The 20,925-nt window shown below is 38.8% G+C and overlaps 1 protein-coding gene across 1 annotated transcript in view; it reads right to left on the bottom strand.

Annotated features, from left to right (window-relative positions):
- The window catches only part of TTC39B (tetratricopeptide repeat domain 39B), a 129,246-nt gene that overhangs the window by 29,301 nt on the left and 79,020 nt on the right, over nucleotides 1-20,925 (bottom strand). Inside the window, 8 exon segments of the mRNA XM_078436791.2 lie at nucleotides 1,680-1,771; nucleotides 2,641-2,802; nucleotides 4,244-4,303; nucleotides 4,394-4,461; nucleotides 5,108-5,216; nucleotides 6,744-6,809; nucleotides 8,194-8,299; nucleotides 17,439-17,503. Coding sequence (XP_078292917.2) covers nucleotides 1,680-1,771; nucleotides 2,641-2,802; nucleotides 4,244-4,303; nucleotides 4,394-4,461; nucleotides 5,108-5,216; nucleotides 6,744-6,809; nucleotides 8,194-8,299; nucleotides 17,439-17,503 — 728 coding nt within the window.

The following is a 20,925-nucleotide window of genomic DNA, read 5'->3' on the forward strand; positions in this document are numbered from 1 at the left end:
TATCAGCCCCTGCTAGGGTTACCGAGGATCCTGTCCCTCTGTCTTGTGTTTAAATGGAATATTGTGTGTTGTGAGATGTATTTTGAGTCACGCTTGACCTTTCTTTTCTTTTGACCTATATACAGCTGACCCTTGAACAACATGGGGGGTGGTTAAAGGCACCGACCCCCACAGAGTCAAAAATCCACATATAATTGGGGCTCCTGGATGGCTCAGTTGGTTAAGCGTCCAACTTCGACTCAGTTTATGATCTCATGGTTTGTGGGATCGAGCCCCATGTCGGGCTCTGGGCTGACAGCTCAGAGCCTGGAGCCTGCTTCGGATTCTGTGTCACCCCCTCTCTCTGCCCCTCCCCTGCTTGCGCACACATGCTCTCTCTCTCTCAAGAATAAACAATAAAAAATTTTTTTTAAATCCCTAACTTTTTGACTCCCCCAAAGTTTAACTACTAATAGCCTTCTGTTGACCAGAAGCCTTATTGATAACAAACAATTGGTTAACTCATATTTTCTATGTTGTATGTATTAATACCATATTCTAACAATAAAGTAGGCTAAAGAAAATCTAAGCAAATCATAAGAGAAAATACAGTATCAGTATTATACTGTATTTATTAAAAAAAAAAAAGAAAGAAAAAAAGAAAAAACCTGCGTGTAGGTGGACCCACACAGTTCAAATTCATGTTGTTCGAGGGTCAAGTGTACATAAAATGTAGCATAATGTCCTATCAAATATCACCTTTTGGCTCTTCATTTTTTTTAATATGAAATTTATTGTCACATTGGTTTCCATACAACACCCAGCGGTTAGCTCTTTAATGTGCAGTGCTCCTTCCTGTAGCAGGGTCATCTCTGGTTTCTGTTCCCCTCGTCTGAAACTGTATCACTGCAAGTCCCTGCTGCCCCAGCAGCTCCTCCTCCACCTTCAGACACCACCTCACTCGTCGCGCCTCTACCCTCTTATATACACTTCTCCTCCCATTGGGGGATGGGCCGGGGATAGCGGGTCCTGGTGGCGATGCAAGTTATTATCAGCTTCTGGCTTGCTAACTGTGGTCTCAGTCACCACACCAGGTTTGCTCAGGAAGACAGAACATGGTGAGTTGAAAATGCTTTCACATGTCCAAGTGAAGGGGGCAAATGGAAACTGGATATATAGGTCTGGAGCTCAGTCAGGAAATCTGAACTAGGGATGTAAACTTGGCCTGGCTGATATTTCCTAAGGTTGAGTGAGGCTCTAAGACATCAACATGTAACAGCTGGATAAAACAGGATGAGTCTACAGAGCTACTAAGATGGGATGGCAAGAAGAGTAGGAAGAAAAAAATTACTCAGGTATTGTAAGTTTGTAGTTATTTGCGTGACTATTTCATCGATGTCTGGTTCCACTAGCAGATCATAACCCAAGGACAGGAGCCACGCCTGTTTATTCAGCACCTCACACGGTATCCTTCATACAGAAGGTGCTCAAAAGTAAGATTACAGATGATTTATGGATACTTAGCTAAACAAAGTTAAACAGATTAGCTCACAAAAGACCTTCTATGAATATGGTTTTAAGGGTCCCTGCATCGAATGAGTAGAAATTAAAGAAAACATGAAGGTAACGCATGGGAGGGCACTTAGGGGAAAAGAAAGAGGTGTTCGGGATCCCCGTTACAGCAACGGTGCCCTGCTTACCTGAATAAGATTACTATATCCTCTTTAGTTGCTACGACATCCTCCTCTGGAAGCATACTCAAAATTGCAGCTTTCAAGAATACGTATGTTGCCTTCAGGAAAAGAAGAAAAGCAGCTGGTTATAGGGCATCTCTAGGTATGTGACATTTCTATCTTGCAAGTCAGGAACGACCTGCAAACTGTCTAGATGTAATACTTAAAAAGCCATCAAAGAAATAAAAGGAAATGAAGTCTTATACTGCTGTTCCTATTGACAGTAACACCTTTCAGTTAATTTTGACCATTTTCCTATTATACAACTGTCATGTTCATGGGCGAGAAAGATCACAGAATGAACAAGAAATATGCACCTCGTTTCTCCCAACTTCCCACAAATAGATCAGAATTAATTTTAATTATGAAAAGCTTTGGGGTGCCTGAGCGGCTCAGTCAGTTAAACATCCGACTTCAGCTCAGGTCACGATCTCCCAGTTTGTGAGTTCGAACCCCGCATTGGGCTCTGTGCTGACAGCTCAGAGCCTGGAGCCTGCTTTGGATTCTGTGTCTCCCTCTCTCTCTGCCCCTCCCCTGCTTGCGCTCTGTCTCTTTCTCTCTCTCTCTCAGAAATAAATGAACATTTAAAAAAAGAAGAAAAGAAGAGCTTTGTCATAAGGGCATCATAAAATTTACAGAAAAATTATCAAAGGTTATTGATATGTAATAACTTTTCAATGTAAGTGCACTTCATCCTCAGAGGTAAAGCTTCTTCGTTGAAAAGGACTGTTTGGATGGCTTTTAGAGCATGTAGTGCCGAGGGATAGTGCTCATAAACAGTAGGTACTTAATGCCTATTTCCTCCAACAAACCTCTAAGTTGAGAAAATAATGTTAATGTCATACTACTGAACAAACAGTCCTAAATAAAAATTATCCTGGACACTTATTAGCAAACAGGTAACATCAATGAAAGCATAGCACTTTACCTTGGACCATTTACTTTCTTTGCAAAGCAGATCAGAATAGTAATATGCCTCCATCCAGTTTTGTTGAAACACATAAATCCACATCAGCTCCCAGTAACAGAGATGGTGAAACTGTTTCCATTCTTCTTGAACTGAAATGCATTTTCGAAGTATCTCTTGTGCCTATAAGTCAATTGCATAAAGCTGATCATCCAGATATTACACAAGGAGGTAATAACCTAATGGAAAAATACATAAATCACTTTGTACAAAAAGAACAAAAGCATAACTCATTAAGCCACTCAATGTGATGATATATGTTCCTTTCCCTACATGCCATGATACAATTAAGTTCTGCCTCTTTCTTGATTTAGCTTCCTGAGGCGGCTGTGGAACTTTATAATGTGGGAGTAGTGACATTCCTTCCCAAGTAAGCTATAAAATGCAGAAGTCCTTTACAAAAAAGCTGAAAATAAAAGTCAGAACTTCCAGAAGTTAAAATATACCTTAAACAAAGTTAAAGGCAGACTGGGAGAAGATATCACTATATCCACAACTGGCCAAGAACTAACCCTTAGCATACAACAATTTTATAAAATCCTGAAGAAAAAGACCACTCAATGGGAAAACAGTCAAAGATATGAATGGGTAAATCAGAGAAAAAGATATACAAGTGACAAGCATACATATGAAAAAAATTGTAAACTGAAAAATACAAATTTAAAAATTAAACTATCATATTTTGGCCATGACATGGGCAAAAGCAAAACAGATAATGTCCAGAGTTGCCAAAGTGCACAAGAAACAAGTTTTTTCATATCTTTATAGGAGTTTAAATGGAATAACCTTAAGTTAGAAGGGCAATTTGGCTAAATTTATTAAAATGCAAACATCTTTGACTTTGGAATCCTGATTATCAGAATCTATCTTATATAAATACACCTGTGCACGGAAACATATACATGATGATGGTTACAAGAGCATTATTTATAGTAGCCAAATGTCTATTAGTAGTGGACTGCTTTACTAAGTATCATATTTCCATCTCATGGAATAAAATCCAGCCATCAAAAAGAATGAAGAAGATTGAGATATACTGACCTGGAAAGAAATCCAAGACTCATTGTAAGTAGAAAAAAAAACAAATCAAAGAAAAATGCGTACGTTTGACCTCACTGGCGTGGAAGAAAATTATTTGTGAGTATATTTATATGAAAAGCTCCACACTCTTCTTCTTCAAGAGAGTCAGTAACTACTTTCCTTTGATGAGGAGTATGTACCATATAGTGAAGGAGAAGTTGTATGTTATGCAGGGGCTAGCTTCCAAAGTCAATATGTAATACAGAAACTGATGACATTGTTTGAAAACCTCTTAAATGTGCCCACCTGTACTTCGCATAGTCTACCCTGAACTGCCTCATGTACTTAAAGTGTAAGTATAGACTATATTGAGTAATTTATATACAGTAGATGCATATACCAAATTAAAATCGGGCATAGAAAATAACATATTTTTTCTCTATTTCTGCCTAGTGCATACAGCTGAATCTACTTATATAGAATGAGTCTAATGCAACTCCACCTTACAGACAACTCCCCAAGTTATTCTCCCAAAATAAATTACCTCTTCCACATTTCCCTTCAGCAGCTCTATCCGGGCATGATAAAACAACATGAGGGAGCCCTGCGGAGAAAGGAAGAAGACAGACCAATCAGTGGTCAGCCCTGCTTGACTGGTCATGGTTGAAACATGCACTTGAAATTCTAAGCATACATTTGGAAACTGCTGGAGGAAGGGTGCAAGGAGACTCTCTGCTTCCAGAACATTCACTTCTCCTGTACCTAGAAATTCAACAGGAAAAGCCTCAGTCTTCACGAAACAGGGTAGATACTTATAAGTAATTCTCCAAATTTCATTAAGATCTAGCAAACACCTATTCGTGGAAAAGATAAAAACTGCTAATTTGGCAATTTTGCATTTGGGAAATAAAATAAGACAAGTCCCATCTCTGACTTCACTTTAAGAAAGCTCTGGCACAGGCTAATTCTTAAGAATGGAAGGAGCTGTCTTTGAGTCCTATTTGGGCTTTCTGGTTTTAATAGCAATATTAACTTATCTTAGGCAAACATTTAATCTTCTATGCAAAAAGAAATCTAATACGAATATGTTAAAATAGATCACCTTAAGCAAACTTTATAGAACTTTTTAAGGAAAACAGATAAAAAAATTCAGTGAAAGAAACCCTTCATCCACCTCCTCTGCCAAATGTTATATGACAAATGTCACTATTTTCCAGTTTTACTGAAAAAGAGAAAAAAAGTAAGCAGATATAAACTACTAGCTTTTAGTGATATTTTTTCTAATTTTTTTAACTGAAGTATAATCAACTATTATGCTGGTTGGACCAAGGGTACAACCTCAATGTTTTACTTACTCAGACGAGAGGTAATCAGCTTTCAATGACATAAAATGTGGCACAGTCCTTACCAAGTATCAGGGAGATATAAGTGTGGAAAGCTAGAATAGTTAAGCAGCACAGTGGGGACCGCATGCTTCTTCCTGACGCGCCTTCCTGTAACTGCAGGAGCCCCAACTCCTGTGGGAAGTAAAAGCGTTTCAGAAGGACAGTGCATGACTGAAAAATCATATTCAGACACTACCGAGTGTTCACCTATCTCCCCACTCCGTGAAAGCAAGCTTTATTTTTTAAGAGCTTAGAAAGGGGTAATGCCTAACTAGAAGTAAACTTCACATTTTAAACTGGCGTTAAGATAATCTCACAAATTCTTTCTACTATGTGATTCTAGGGAGAGGATAAAGGCAGTGCTCATCTCATAGAAATGTTGTATTTCTCCTATAAAAATATTGATTTATTAAAACATATTGAGGATCTAAGTGCAAGGCATTATGGTTGGCATGAACAAATACAGTTTTGTCGTCAAAGATCTTTCCATCAAAATGCTACGTGAACACACAATTGTATTAACATATTGTGAGTGCCATAAAAAAGGTGGGTAAGTAAATGATTCTGGGTTAGGAATACTTGAGCCTCACTGGGAGAGAATAAGGGAAAGTTTGAGAACAGCTGACATTTCTCTCAAACCTAACGGATGGAGAGGATCTCAAGAGAACATTATTTGGAAGGATGGTGGCTAGGGAGGACATCCAAAATAGAGACCAGCAGAAGCACAGAAACAAAAAAGTACAAGGCCTGTTTGGGGGAAAAAAACCAGTAGTTTCTTATACTGGTTCCCATATAGTTCTCAAAACCTGCCCTCTTTACTAACAGGGACAGCTTTTGCAATAAGACAACCCTGGTAATATCATATTGAGTATTACATTTAATAAATGTCATACACTACGAAGCAAGCACATGGAAATATAATGAACAAGGGAGGGGCGCCTGGGTGGCTCAGTCAGCTGAGCATCCAACTCTTGGTTTCAGCTCAGGTCATGGGTTCGTGAGCTCAAGCCCCACATCAGGCTTCACGCTGGCAGTGCGGAGCCTGCCTGGGATTCTCTCTTTCTCCGTCCCTCCCCTCTTTCTTTGTCTTTCAAAATAATTAAGTAAACTTAAAAAGAAGAAGAAGAAGAAGAAGAAGAAGAAGAAGAAGAAGAAGAAGAAACAACAACAACAACAACAACAACATAATGAATTAAACTCATGGAAAACAAATTTCCTTAGTTTTGTCATGAAACTTGTAAAAGTACAAAGAAACCCAAAATACTACAACTATACTTGATCCGTGTGAATCATAAAATGTGAGACATGGAAATCTAGCCTAATTTCCTGGTTTTACAGAACACTCTAGGGTTGCTGAAATGTGAAAGAAGCATATTCTAACCACACAAGACTACTAAAGTCCAGCAAGCAGCAACCTTAGTAAAACATAACTTTGAATTCCAGAATTTAGGTAACAAAGATCAAAAATTTTAACTTTCAATAGAAAAACCATCTCGACTTCTGAAAAGTATGATCAAGACCCCAGTGGCTCTTTACTATCCTGCAAACAAATTGCCAATAATTGTCACGCTAGTTATGAGGATGTATTGCATTCCTTCATATCCAACAAATAATGTTTGCATCTTCCCTGTCAAAATTAAGATAAAATTAAATTTGTACCCTGTTTCCAGAAAATCCTATAAATTCTAGTAGTCTGATAATCCGTGCTGGTAAAAGGGAGAGCATCTGCAAGAAAAAAAAAAAAATACAAGCATACTTATTTGTTAGTGTATCTAACTATAGAGAAATGTTCACCTCCAAACAACTTTAAGTTTTAATAATTCAGTTATATGAAAAACTAGATCCAACTTTAAACCACTGTACATATCTCAATCATCACATATTGCACATACAGTAATCACTACCTGTGAATTAATTTCATTTAGCGAAGAAAATGAACCTAAAAAATTTAAAAACAACACAAAATGAACAAACAAAACCCTGGCCTTTTCCAGACACTCTAAAGAATACATGCTCTTTTTATGTCGAATGATGAAGCGGTGAGAAGGCACTCCCTCAGGGCCCACTTCCAAATAAGGTTTCTCTTAACCTCCTTTCCCAGAAAGCAAGTTTGCTGAACTCCATATAACATGTGCGCATCACCCAAAAGTGAATAGCACGGTCCTGCGGTCCCTTTCTAGAACCACCCTGAGGAGCAGTGGGGAGGCACAAGCCAGCCAGTGCAGGACTTCGAGCGGTGCACCTGTTAGTTCCCTTTGCTTGGAAGGAGAGATGGCCACATGCGCAATTCTGTACAGACTCACAGGCTGAAGCCAAAGAGTTAGCTGGACGTTCAAGGATTTGGAAGCAGTATCACTGGGAAATTAATGACAAAAAGGTCTAGGGAGGAGTACAGTCCTCTCTGAATGAGCAAAAAAAAAAAAGGGAAGATGTTTGTGTCCCATGTAAATGTTCACCAAAGCCTGACCTGAGCAGAGGAGGATTTTCATAACCAGATGAATAAGATGACCTGTTCTACAGAGACCAGTCAGCCTCTTTCTCCAGGCACCCCCATCATCGACCAATGGGCTCATGAACAAAGAGGCCATGGTGACATACATACTCACGTGTACTATTTCCTTTACCCCTTGACTTTCTCATCAATTCTAATCAAACCTTGACAAATATCAAAATCCCTAAATAATATATTACAATTTGACAATATCTACTCAAACTCTTTGTCTCCCTCACAGCATCATAATCGCTCCTCAAGGTATATCACTGCTGCCTCACCTATTTCCAATTCCAGAGCCACCATTGCTAAAGTAACAGTATTTCTGATGTGAAAATGGAACCAGATTCCAAGCTCCTTCTTACCAAAACTGTTACTAACCCATTCAAGTGCTGCACGCTTCCCCTATTGTACAATCCAAAACGACTCTGAGCATGTGCAGAACATTACCACACATACTGGCCAAAGTCGCCACTGGGTCACAACACAGAAAAATGGATCGCACTCTAGCTACTTGTCAACCAAACCCAGGTAGAGGTTCACGCGCAGGAGAGAAGGCGCTGAACATCTTAGGTTCTTTTACAAAGGCTTCTGGTGGCTTTATAATTATTTACTTACCAAATTAAAGGCACCTATTCCAAGCTTGACACCCCCTTCAAACTCATAGAAGAACTGCTGCTCAACTTTGTTCTTCTGAATTACATGCAGGATAGAAAGACATTCTCTAGATTGAAGAAAAAATGTTATTGCATAAGTTTACTAGGACTCTGCAAATTCACGTTAAGTCAGCTTTCCCACTTATGCACGATAAAGTAATTGTCATTAACCGAAATACTAGACAACTTTTAAATGGAGGCAGCTGTGCTGAGTTTAACCTGAAGGCCACTTGGGGAATAGTCATTAAGGAAAAACGGACACACCCATTTCTACACTGTTTATCAGGACCCATCTTTCTGGGCTGAAAGCAAGACAGAGATGGAATGTGAGCGAGCATGACTCCAGAGCCACAGGACCACAGGGCTGTGACCTCACAGCTCTCCAGCAATATTGCACGGAAGCCTTCCTAGATGTGCTCCATCCCTCGGCTGCTGTGCGCACTTCAGCAACCCTACTTTCCACCGAAGGACTGAGATGCTACCGCCAAAAAGATGTGAATTTCAGTGTGATCACCATGATCTCAGACCAAATAAATTCTAGAGCTTGCCAGTAGGAAGACTGAGGAAGGACAGCAAGTTCCATCAAAATTGCACATCTGTCTTTTTTTCCTATTCCGTCCAAGCAAATCTTTTAGGTTTCTCATATTAATTTCTTTTCTAAGCACTTCCCCCCTCCCTTTCACATGTTCAAAAGGCAAATACTTAATCCGAGAAGTGCAAATTAAAACAATGATAGGGGCGCCTGGGTGGCTCAGTCGGTTAAGCGTCCGACTTCGGCTCGGGTCATGATCTCACAGTCCGTGAGTTCGAGCCCCGCATCGGGCTCTGTGCTGACAGCTCAGAGCCTGGAGCCTTCTTCCGATTCTGTGTCTCCCCCTCTCTCTGACCCTCCCCTGTTCATGCTCTGTCTCTCTCTGTCTCAAAAAAAATAAATAAACATTAAAAAAAAAATTTTTTTTAAATGAAACAATGATAAAGATGTAAAAGTTGGTAATGAACAGGAATTGCTTACCAAATTGACAAATAAATTTTTAAAAGGTAGTAAGAAATAACCAGATATTATGTATCACCTTGTGTGATGTAACTATGAAGCATACAACTTCATTTATGATATATTCTAGCCAAATTTATTTAACTGGAATCCAGTAAGCCTACAGATCTCATTTCCAGTTTACAGGAAATAAAAGGAGCTAGAAGGCTGTGGAGTGAATTAGTTATGTACCCCTCCCCCCACCTCACCTCCAAATTCCTATGTTGAAGCTCTATGCCCCAGTGTTAGGATATTTGAAGACAGGAATTTTTAGGAGGTCTAAAAATCCTTAATTAAAGGATGGGGTCCTAGTCTGGTAAGACTGGTGGTCATAGAAGAAAAAGAAGAGAGAGGTTATCTCTCTCTTGGCCATGTGAGGGCCAAGAGAGAAGATGGCCTGGCTGTCTGGCCTGCAAGCCAGAAAGAGAGCTCTCTCCAGAATCAGATCATGCTGGCACCCTGATCTTGGACTTCCAACCTCCAGAACTTCAAGAAAATAAAATTCTATTGTTTAAGCCACCCAGTCTGTGGCATTTTGTTCTGGCAGCCTGAGCTGACTAAGACAAAGAACAACCTGAATGGAAACTCGAAAAAGCCATCAAACAAATCCATGGGACATTCTGCAGGACAAGTGGCTTGGGCTTTTCAACAACCATCATGAATAGAAAGACTGTTCCAGAATAAAAGAGACGTAATGGACATAAACACAGTATGCAGTAGACAGTCGTGGGTTGCATCCTGATACAGACACACCAGCAGTAAAAGAAATTTGGGGCCAACTAGTAAAATGTGAAGGTAGATTATTACACGAAATGAAGATTTATTGACATCGAAAAGTAAAAGAGAAGGTTATGGGGCACCTCGCTGGCTCAGTCATAAGACTGTGCAACTCTTGATCTCAAGGTCATGAGTTCAAGCCACACACTGGGTATAGAGATTACTTAAATATATAAAGCTTTTTAAGAAAAGGAAAAAGCAGGTTACAAAAGAGTACGCACATTAAAAAATACATTTAAAAGATAAAAAAATAAAAAGTACATATATCTTTACATTTGTATAGGAAAAATTCTGAAAGAATACATACTAACATACTAGCAGCCATTATTACTGGTGAAAAGAATATGGGGTGTGTGTGTTAATATTTGTTCATCTACATTCTCCCATTTTCCTCAATATGTATTCTGCTTTTGTGATAATAAAGCACTATTTTAATTTTTTTTTAATGGAAAACCAGTGTTGGCAAAGACAAAAACAAATAGACATATTCATCTGCTTTGGTAAAAGGTGGTTATAGTACAGAGATTGGCAAGCTATTGGAACCTAAGCATGCCCATTCATGCATTTTTTGTCTATGGCTGCTTATACTCTACAGTCTTAGAATTGAGTAGTTACAACAGAGATCTTAGGACTCTCAAGCCTAACATATTTACCATCTAGCCCTTTTAGAAAAAGTTTGTCGACCTAATTATTTTTCAGAATGATTTTGCAATATAAATCAAAAATCTTAAACACATGCATACCTTTGACCCAATAAATCCAATTTTATTCTAAGGAAATAGCATGGATACACACAAAACTTTACCTATAAGGAGAGATACTGTATTACTATTTATAATGAAAATGTATAAACAAACTAAATAGGCAAAAACAGAAAATGAATTAAGAAGACAGTCACATGAGTGTATATCTTTATACATACACACATATGGTATACCCACATAATGGTATGCTATATAGCCATTAAAATCCATGATGAACTAAAAATATTTAATGACCTAATATTTTGTGACATGAAGTGAAAGAGGAAATTTCAAAATGACAGGAAGCATATAATTTCATTATGTAAGAATATAATTATAAGCTCAGGCACATGCGTTAAAAACTCAAACATCAAAATATGGGTAGGATGGCAAGAGGCAGAAACAATGGTCAGAGTTCTTTTCTTCTTTGATAATAATATAAATGTTGTATTTTCTGATAATAGATGCTTGTTACAAAATTTCCAAATACGTGGAGAAGGTGTGAGTGCCTCCACATGACTATCCCGCAGAGAGATGGTCACTGTTAACAGCCTGGTACATAACTTTCTAGGAAGTTTTATGTGTTAGTGAGAATGCGATATTTAAAAACCACAAATGGGATCATATAGCATATACGTTATATAGGTTATATTGCTGATTTTCCATGAAAATGCATGAGAGCTACCTTATTTTTTAACAAGAGCATATTATTCTATTCTATGGAATAACTTATTTAACCAGATTCTTATTGTTAAACATTTGTTTCCAAATTTTCCATATTATAAACAGTGCTGCTACAAGTGTGCTTATACATTCATTAAGTACTTTTCCTACATCAAGTACCATAACTATAGTTAATCTATCACAACTGTCCTTAGGATAAATCCTTAGAAAAGGGACTTCTGAGATCAAAGGCAATACACTTTCTTAATTTTGATACATACTGTCAAACATCCTCCAAAAAAATTGTATCAACTTAGATTCCCACCAACTTATGAGCTCCTCACACTGTCATCTGCCCTGAGTCTTTGGATCACATTTCCATTGGCATATTTTATTGTGGTATAGTTTGCCCTGACGAAAATTTAAACATCTATTTGGTCAAGTCAGTCTTTTATGGTTCCTGATTTTATGTCACACTCAGAAAAGCTTCTGAAATTGACATCATGTATCTACTGATATGATGCACTACAAAGGACACACTATCACTTACATGGTATTCTTGCCATAAATGCAAAATCTGCATTTAATCATAAGAAATATTAGATAAGTCCCCACTGAAAGATGTTCTACAAAATAACTGCCCAGTATCCTTCAAAAATATCAAGGTCATAAAAATAAAGACAGACTAAGGGACTCTTTCAGATTAAAAAAGACTAAAGAAACATAACAACTACATGCAACATCTCTGATCTCGGATTCAGTTCTAGACCAGAAAAAGGACACTGATAGGACAATTAGAGGAATCTGGGTAAATGTTAGTACCCATGTTAGTTTCCTGAATTTAATAATTATACTGCAGTTCTAAAAGATGTTAACATTTGTGGGGCGTCTGGGTGGCTCAGTCGGTTAAGCGTCCAACTTCGGTTCAGGTCATGATTTCAAGGTTTGTGGGTTCAAGCCACGTTTAGGGCTCTGTGCTGACAGCTCAGAGCCTGGAGCCTGCTTCAGATTCTGTGTCTCCCTCTCTCTCTGCCCCTCCCCTACTTGTGTTCTCTCTCTCTCTCTCTCTCTCTCAAAATTAAATACACATTAAAAAATGTTTTTCTTTAAAAAATATATTAACATCTGTGAATCTGAATGAAGAACACATAAAAATTCTTTGTAAAAATTCTGAAGTTATTTCAAAGTGAAAAAATTTTTAATAAAAGTTTAAAGGCTTTAGTGCTTTAGGACTACAAAAAATACTTTCCTATTTTCACTAGTACTCTTTTAAAAATATTTTAGGGGCACCTGGGTGGCTCAGTTGGTTAAACATCCGACTTCAGCTCAGGCCATGATCTCACAGTCTGTGAGTTCGAACCCCGCATCGGGCTCTGTGCTGACAGCTCAGGGCCTGGAGCCTGCTTCTGGTTCTGTCTCTCCCTCTCTCTCTGCCCCTCCCCAACTCATGCTCTCTCACTCCCTCAAAAATAAATAAACATCAACAAAAATTTTAAATATCCTTAAAATAATAAATAAATAAATAAATAAATAAGTAAGTAAGTAAATAAATAAATAAATAAAAATATTTTAATATTGGGGATCCTGGGTGGCTCAGTCAGTTAAGTGTCTAACTTCAACTCAGGTCTTGATCTCACAGCTCATGAATTTGAGCCCCACATTGGGCTCTATGCTGACAGCTCAGAGCCTGGAGCCTGCTTTAGATTCTGTGTCTCCCTCTCTCTCTGCCCCTCGCTGCTCACGCTCTGTCTCTCTTTCTCTCAAAAATAAACATTTAAAAAAATTTTAATATATCTTAATATTAAATTCACATGGAATTTATTTTTATATTTTTTTTCCAAAATGAAGAACCAATTTTCCCCAAACCATTTGTTAAAGTATTCATCTTTTCCCACTGTTTTGAAAGACATACATACATACATTCATATATATATGAATGTGCGTATATATATATATATATATATATGAATGTCACATATTTTCAATTCCCAGGTTAATGTCTGTGTATGCAAAAATACATGCATGCACACACACACATACACACACAGAGTCTGTTTCAAAACTCTATCTGTTCCATTCCATTGATATATATGTTTGTGCCATTTTAAGACTACTTGAATTGGGACACCTGGGTGACTCAGTCTGTTAAGCGTCCAACTTCAGCTCAGGTCATGATTTCGCTGTTTGTGGGTTCACGCCCCACATCAACCTCTGCTGACAGCTCAGAGCCTGGAAGCTGCTTCAGATTCTGTGTCTCCCTCTGTCTCTGCCCTCCCCTGCTCATGTTCTGGCTCTGTCTCTCTCTCTCTCTCTCCCTCAAAACTAAACATTAAAAAACTATTTTTTTAAAAAGACTACTTGAATTCATTCAGTTTTTTAAGTTTTTATGACTAGAAAAGCAATTAGCTCTTTAACATTCTTTTGTATCATCTAAAAAGTATTTCAGGGGCGCCCGGGTGGCTCAGTCGGTTAAGTGTCCAACTTGGGCTCAGGTCATGATCTCGTGGTTCACGAGTTCGAGCCCCGCATCGGGCCCTGTGCTGACAGCTCGGAGCCTGGAGCCTACTCCCTCTCCCTCTCTCTCTGACCCTCCCCCCCACATTCATGCTCTCTCTCTGTCTCAAAAATAAATAAACGTTAAAAAAAAGAATTAAAAAAAATAAAATTAAAAAAATAAAAATAAAAAATAAAAAGTATTTCAAGAGGAAAACTAAAAACAAAATGTCAATTCCCAAAATTTCTGCCCCACCTATACGATTTTGAATGGAATATAATTTTATTAAATCACTTTGTGTGAAAGTATCTCTTAAAACACTAAATCTTGGTTCTGCACTAATGGGGATCTGCTCCTAGTAATGACACACACACTAGCTTGTACTAGAATAACTGTCTCACAGATAACAATGATAAACTTTAGAATTTAAATATTTTTTAAGTGTATTTATTTTTGAAAGAAAGACAAAGAAAGTGAGCGGGGGAGGGGCAGATAGTGAGGGAGAGAGAATCCCAAACAGAGCCAGATACAAGGCTCAAACCCACAAATCGTGAGATCATAACCTGAGCTGAAACCAAGAGTCAGATGCTTAACCGACTGAGCCCCCAGGCGCCCCTTAAATATATATTTAAAATGTATTTTCAGGCACTGGAAAGTGAAAACAAAAAGTAGGAGAAAACTGGAGAAGAATCAGCCTTTGAAAGATGAGAACAATTCTCATATGGACTTCACGTTTACATGGCTAGTCAGCTGAAAGTACTCTCCAGTCCACTCAATATGGGGTGCCTACAACTGATACAGAAAGCCACACAGTCCTATTGCCTTAAAAAGTCAGAGTACAGAGTTCAAGACTGCCAGAGTGGCTGTGAGGCAATGGAAAAATTTTCAGATAGGGGAGAACCACACAGGAGGAAAAAACCAAGATCAAATTCTTGTTGGACCCATGAACTATTGGAATACTGGAGAGACTCCAAAGAAAAGCAAAAGCAAGAGCAAGACAGAAGAAATAAAGGAGCCATGACTTCAGGTGCTACCTTCTTGCAGAGAGTCAAGAGTTTGGAGTCTAAGTCTAGTCAAATTCATGATTCCTAGAACAAGTATCAGCACTCTTCCAAGAAGATAATAGAATCCAGAGTCTCTATAATGAATCAATACCTAGTGCACAATTTAAATACTGTTGTCAAGAGAAGACACAAAATGATATGACATATGGTCAAGAGAAAAAGCAAGCAATAAAAACTGACTCCAGGATGACCCAGAGAGCCAATCCAAAAAAACAAAAAACAAAAAACCATACTTTTCAATAAACAGTACCACAGTGACTTGTTGAACAAAATCAGACTGACTAATATGTGTAATTGGACCTTAAAAGAAGAGGAAAACAGTGAAAATGGAGCATAAAAAAATATTTGTAGAAATAATGGCCACAATTTCTCAAAGCACACTTAAACACGTTGCAAACTACTGAGAACCAAAGGCACAAGAGTCTTCAAAGCAGTCAGAAGAAATGATACATTACAGACAGGGACCGGTAATACATACAACAGCTGACTTCTGATCAGAAACAACAGAGGCCATAATACAATGGACTGACAGTTTAAAAGTGGTGAAAGAAGAAAAAAGAAAACCTTGTAACCCAGAATACTGTACTAAGCAAAAATAGCCTTCAAAAATGAAGACGTTTTCAGATAAATGAAAATGGAGAGAATTATTGAAAGCAGACATGTAGTACAAGAAATATTAAAAGGAATTCTTCAGTCCAAAAGTATACAGAAACAAATGAAGAATACCAAAAATGGTAACTATATATATGAGTAAATAGAAAAATCTGTAAGATATCATAGTTTAAAGAAAAAGTGTGACACTGCATCGTGAGGTTTATAATATATGTAAGTGTACTATCATAAGAATAGTATAAAAGACAAGTGGCAAATGAAATTATACTTCCACAAAGTTCTTATGTTTTATGGGCAACAGTGCGATATTAACTCTAAGTTGACCGTTGTAAGGTAAGAAGGATTTTATAATCACTAGAGCAACCTTTAAAAAATTAAAGAGGGCTATAGCTAAGAAAACAATAGAGGGGTTGATTACACTGGAATATATATTTTTAAATTTTTATGAAAGCAAAGAAAGGCAAAAAAGAACTGGGAAAACCAAATAAGGCAAGAGAAAAAAAAAAAAAATGGTAGCCACAAGTACAAACATATCATTTGTTACATTGAGTAAAAAAGCAAGATCCAGCTACAAGCCTCTATAAGAAATGCAATTTAAATATTAAAACAGATAGGCTTAAAATAAAAGAATATATGACATGTAAACACTAATTATTAAAAAAAGCATGAATAAATACATTAATATCAGATGAAACAGACTTCAAGACAAGAAATAATCATAAGGAGTTAAGTAGAGACATTTCATAACAATTAAGAGTTTAAGGGGTGCCTGGGTGGCTCATCGGTTAAGCATCTGACTTCAGCTCAGCTCATGATCTCACAGCTTGTGGGTTCAAGCGCCGCATCAGGCTCTGTGCTGACAGCTTGGAGCCTAGAGCCTGCTTCGGATTCTGTGTCTCCATCACTCTCTCTGCCCGCCCCCCTCTCAAAAACAAATAGACATTGGGGCGCCTGGGTGGCTCAGTCGGTTGAGCGTCCGACTTCGGCTCAGGTCACGATCTCGCGGTCCGTGAGTTCGAGCCCCGCGTCAGGCTCTGTGCTGAGTGCTCAGAGCCTGGAGCCTGTTTCAGATTCTGTGTCTCCCTCTCTCTCTGACCCTCCCCGTTCATGCTCTGTCTCTCTCTGTCTCAAAAATAAATAAACGTTAAAAAAAAAAAAATTAAAAAAAAAAAAAAAAAGAAAAACAAATAGACATTAAAAAAAAAATTTGAAGTTTAATTCATTAGAAAGACAAAACAATTAAAACACACATCAATCTAATAACCAAGGTTCTAAACACTGACAGAACTAACAAGAGAAATGGGTGACTCCAGAATCAAAGTTGGAGATTTTTACTCCATGAACAAATGATAGAACAACTAGATAAAAGTCAGTAAGGATACAGAACATATGAACAACACTATGGCCCACCTCCATTGACTATTTAAATCACTGCAGAAAACTTTACCAAGCAGGGCACTGCTCTAGTCTGGACCAAAGACATACCTGTAATTTTAAATCTATAAATTGATTTTAGGAGAGAGAAACTAAGATTATGTAATTAGAAATTGTGTTAGTAGCACTTTTTTTTTCAGCTATTTTTCTCAAAATTGTATTTAAACTTAAACTCTGTTGTCCTATAGCACTGAATACATACTCAGTAAGCCAAAAAATCAAGTGCATTTTCACCAACACCAAATAAAAAAAAAACCTAGTCGTACTTAATGAGAATTTTTTAAAGTACAAAGGGGACATAGTATAAGAATCATTTAAAAATGAGATCTTAAAAAATAAATAAATAAATAAATAAATAAATAAATAATGAGATCTTAATTTTTAACTTACTTATATATTTGGTAACTTGTCCTAATTTTCAGTCCACCTTTGATGAAGTTGATCATATTTTCATCCTGAAAACAATTCAATGAAGTAATTAGATCACTTAGCAAAAGATTCTTACACTGTCCTCACATCTGGGTATTTGTTTGATTAGAACAAAACCCTCCCTATCTTTTGAGGACATAATCTTTAAATTGAAACATTCCTCTTGCGGGGCGCCTGGGTGGCTCAGTCGGTGAGCGGCCGACTTCGGCTCAGGTCATGATCTCACGGTCCGTGAGTTCAAGCCCCGCGTCGGGCTCTGTGCTGACAGCTCGGAGCCTGGAGCCTGTTTCGGATTCTGTGTCTCCCTCTCTCTGACCCTCCCCCGTTCATGCTCTGTCTCTGTCTCAAAAATAAATAAACGTTAAAAAAAAAATTTTTTTAAAAAGAAACATTCCTCTTGCTTTACATTTGAAATGCTTTTCTGTAATTGGTCTTCCACGTTAGATGGCAATAAAAAGAAAACATTTCAAAAATCTTTGCAACACTTCAAATAAGTAATTAAGGAAGTAATCCTTAGCAATTAGGGGCAAAATAAGTTAGTTCAAATCTACTGTAATAAACATCATCTACTGTGCAATTTTCTTCTGGGCTCAACAGAATCCAAACGGCTGATTTAAGGGGTATGCCTTAAGGGCCAACTTTCCAATCCATCATACTCCAGTAAATGGAATGATGGTTCTTCTTTGGCAGGGTACTTTAGCATTCAATCTGTTTAACATTGTAAATTTCACTAATACATATTTCCAAAACAAAAATTATTGATCTGGATTCTAAACTGATTGGCACTAATATGCAATTTTGTTTGGTGGGAAAAAAAATCACTTCACTTCTCCTTGCCTCATGGTCATCAACCATAAAATCGAGGCAGGGGGCCTAACTGAATGTCATCTTCAGGGTCAACATTCCAGGATTCTAAGAGAATCTCTTAACAAATTATATCCAAAACTGCTTAAAGGACGTTAGTCAACAGATGGAGCTACTGGAGACAGTTCCCATGTTTCCCATTTCCGTGGACGATGTTTTCCTAGCCTATTGATAATGGAAAGCTGCTCTGGTATTGATTCACTGTGCACTTCAGCATCCTTCCGAAGCAAGAGAAAAACTTATTTTAGTATATAAGTTTCATTAATTATTAAACCTTTGACATTCAAATTATTATAAGCACTGATAAGTACAAAATTCACCATGCAACATAAATGTTCATCTTCTCATTTTAAGGAGCCTTATGCTTACACAAGTTCCAATACTGGCCAGGAAAGAATTTCTCAAACCACTTTAAACTCTGCCTCCAATAATAATATTTCATTTCATGATTCACCAAAAACATTGACTGAATGCCTGTTTTACACCTGCCATCTGAATGCAAAACCAGTCAAGAGCAATAAAAGGCGCTAAGGGCTAGAGTCGGGCACCTGGGCAGAGATATGCACAGGAGGTCATGAGAGCACAAAGTAGGGGAGGGGGGCATGGAGAGGCCCATAAAATTTCCTGAAAGCAACAGGCGCTTAAGGCACAAAAAATGATTAGGATGGGGCCAGAGGAAGGAAGGCAAACCAGATGTGAGCTTCGCAAGCAAAGGGAAACTGAAGTAGAAAGGCAAGGAGGCGTTAAAGATCATGGCGTGTACTTGGCCATCTGTGTTTACGTCACCCAGCGCTGCTGCAGAAGCTACTGCAAAGACCGCAAAACCAAGGAGTAACAAAGCTACCTCTACCCATGCCACTCAGTATGCGTCATACATACCTGCCAATAGCATCTGAGCACATGGTAAGGGGGGGGGGGGGCATAGGGAATTTGCGAGAAGACACCAGTTTAGTTTGAAACCTCCCCCACTTCTGATATTCTGATACGGAACCACTGCCACAGTCGGTGAGAGCTACGAGATGCTAAAGCAGAGAGATGACAAGGTGAGATTCTCGTCTCTGAGAGGGGACACGGCTGCACAATGGACAATGAGCTGAGGATAAGAGAAATTAGAGCCAGAGGGTCGCTAGGTTGCCATGCAGTCTAGAGGAGAGCTGACGAACAAGCCCACTAGAACAATCAGAGAAGGAAGGGGAAGCATGGTAAGAGAAGCATGACCATTAAACTGGATATGGAGGCATGAGGAGGAGGGAAGAGGCCTGCATATCTGCCGGATGTTTAGTTACAAGTCCCCACAAATAAAATAAGCCTGCAACTCCCAGATTTGATTGGCAAATCCCCATTTGGAAACAATCAGAAAAACTGGGGACCTCCGTGACCAGCATTATGTTCACTGAAGCAGTAAGAATGCAGTTTTCAACCAGCCTTCAGAATACGTAGGGTTTTAGAAAACAGGGTCATAGACCAGACTGATTCAATTTTACTAAACCAGAACCCAACTTAAGGGGTAAGCCTCCAGGAAGAGAAAGGAGAGAGAGGAAAGGGGAGGGGAGGGGAGGAGAGGAGAGGAAAGAGAAAGAGAAAGGGAAGGGAAGAGAAAGGGAAGGGAAGAGAAAGGGAAGGGAAGAGAAAGGGAAGAGGGAGGGGAGGAAAGGGAAGAGAAAGGGAAGAGAAGAGAAAGGGAAGGGGTGGGGTGGGGAGGGGTGGGGAGGGAAGGGAAGGGAAGGGAAGGGAAGGGAAGGGAAGGGAAGGGAAAGGGAAGGGAAAGGGAAGAGGGAGGGGAGGGGAGGGGAGGGGTGGGGAGGGGAGGGAGGGAAGGGAGGGAAGGGAAGGGAAGAGAAAGGGAAAAAGGAGGGGAGGGGAGGGGAGGGGAGGGAAATGGAAGGGAAGGGAAATGGAAGGGAAGGGAAAGGGAAGGGAAGGGAAGGGGAAGGGAAGAGAGAGGGGAGGGGAGGGGAGGGGAGGGGAGGAGAGAGGAGGGGAGGGAGGAGGGAAGGGAAAGGGAAAGGGAAAGGGAAAGGGAAAGGGAAAGGGAAAGGGAAAGGGAAAGGGAAAGGGAAGAGAAAGGGAAGGGGAGGGGAGGGGAGGGGAGTGAAAAAAAAGAAAAGCAACTCTTAATACAATGTAAAACATTGTAATTGAGTAAGATTTTCAATTTTACAATTGCATTTCTTCCCCCTTACAATGTTGACCCCACCTCTACCCCACTGTATCCATCACTGCCACCCATGGTGCCATGAGGTTAAATCCAAGCAGTGGAAAATAAAATGTTAGGCAAGGTACTGGCTGTAACAGTTCTTAGAGATAAAATTAAAATGTCGCAAAAGAAAGGTATTCATTGTTTGGTTTAGAACTTTTTAAATCTACTCTTCCATAGGAAGAAATAAAAGTAAGAAAGGGGAATGAGAATAGAAAGGGGAAAAATAAAATCCAAAGTTATATAGAAAAGCCTAGCGCTCAGTGCATGCATACCTGAGCTTTGCTGAAGCAGCTGGTGTAAAGAAGGGAATGGCCAAGGATGAAGATGTGTCTTCTGCCCAGGCCATCCCGCGTGTAGCCCTCACCATTAGGAAAAGCAAAGACG

Source organism: Panthera onca, chromosome D4 (assembly GCF_046562875.1).
Source record: "Panthera onca isolate mPanOnc1 chromosome D4, mPanOnc1 haplotype 2, whole genome shotgun sequence".
Classification (NCBI taxonomy): Eukaryota; Metazoa; Chordata; class Mammalia; order Carnivora; family Felidae; genus Panthera; species Panthera onca.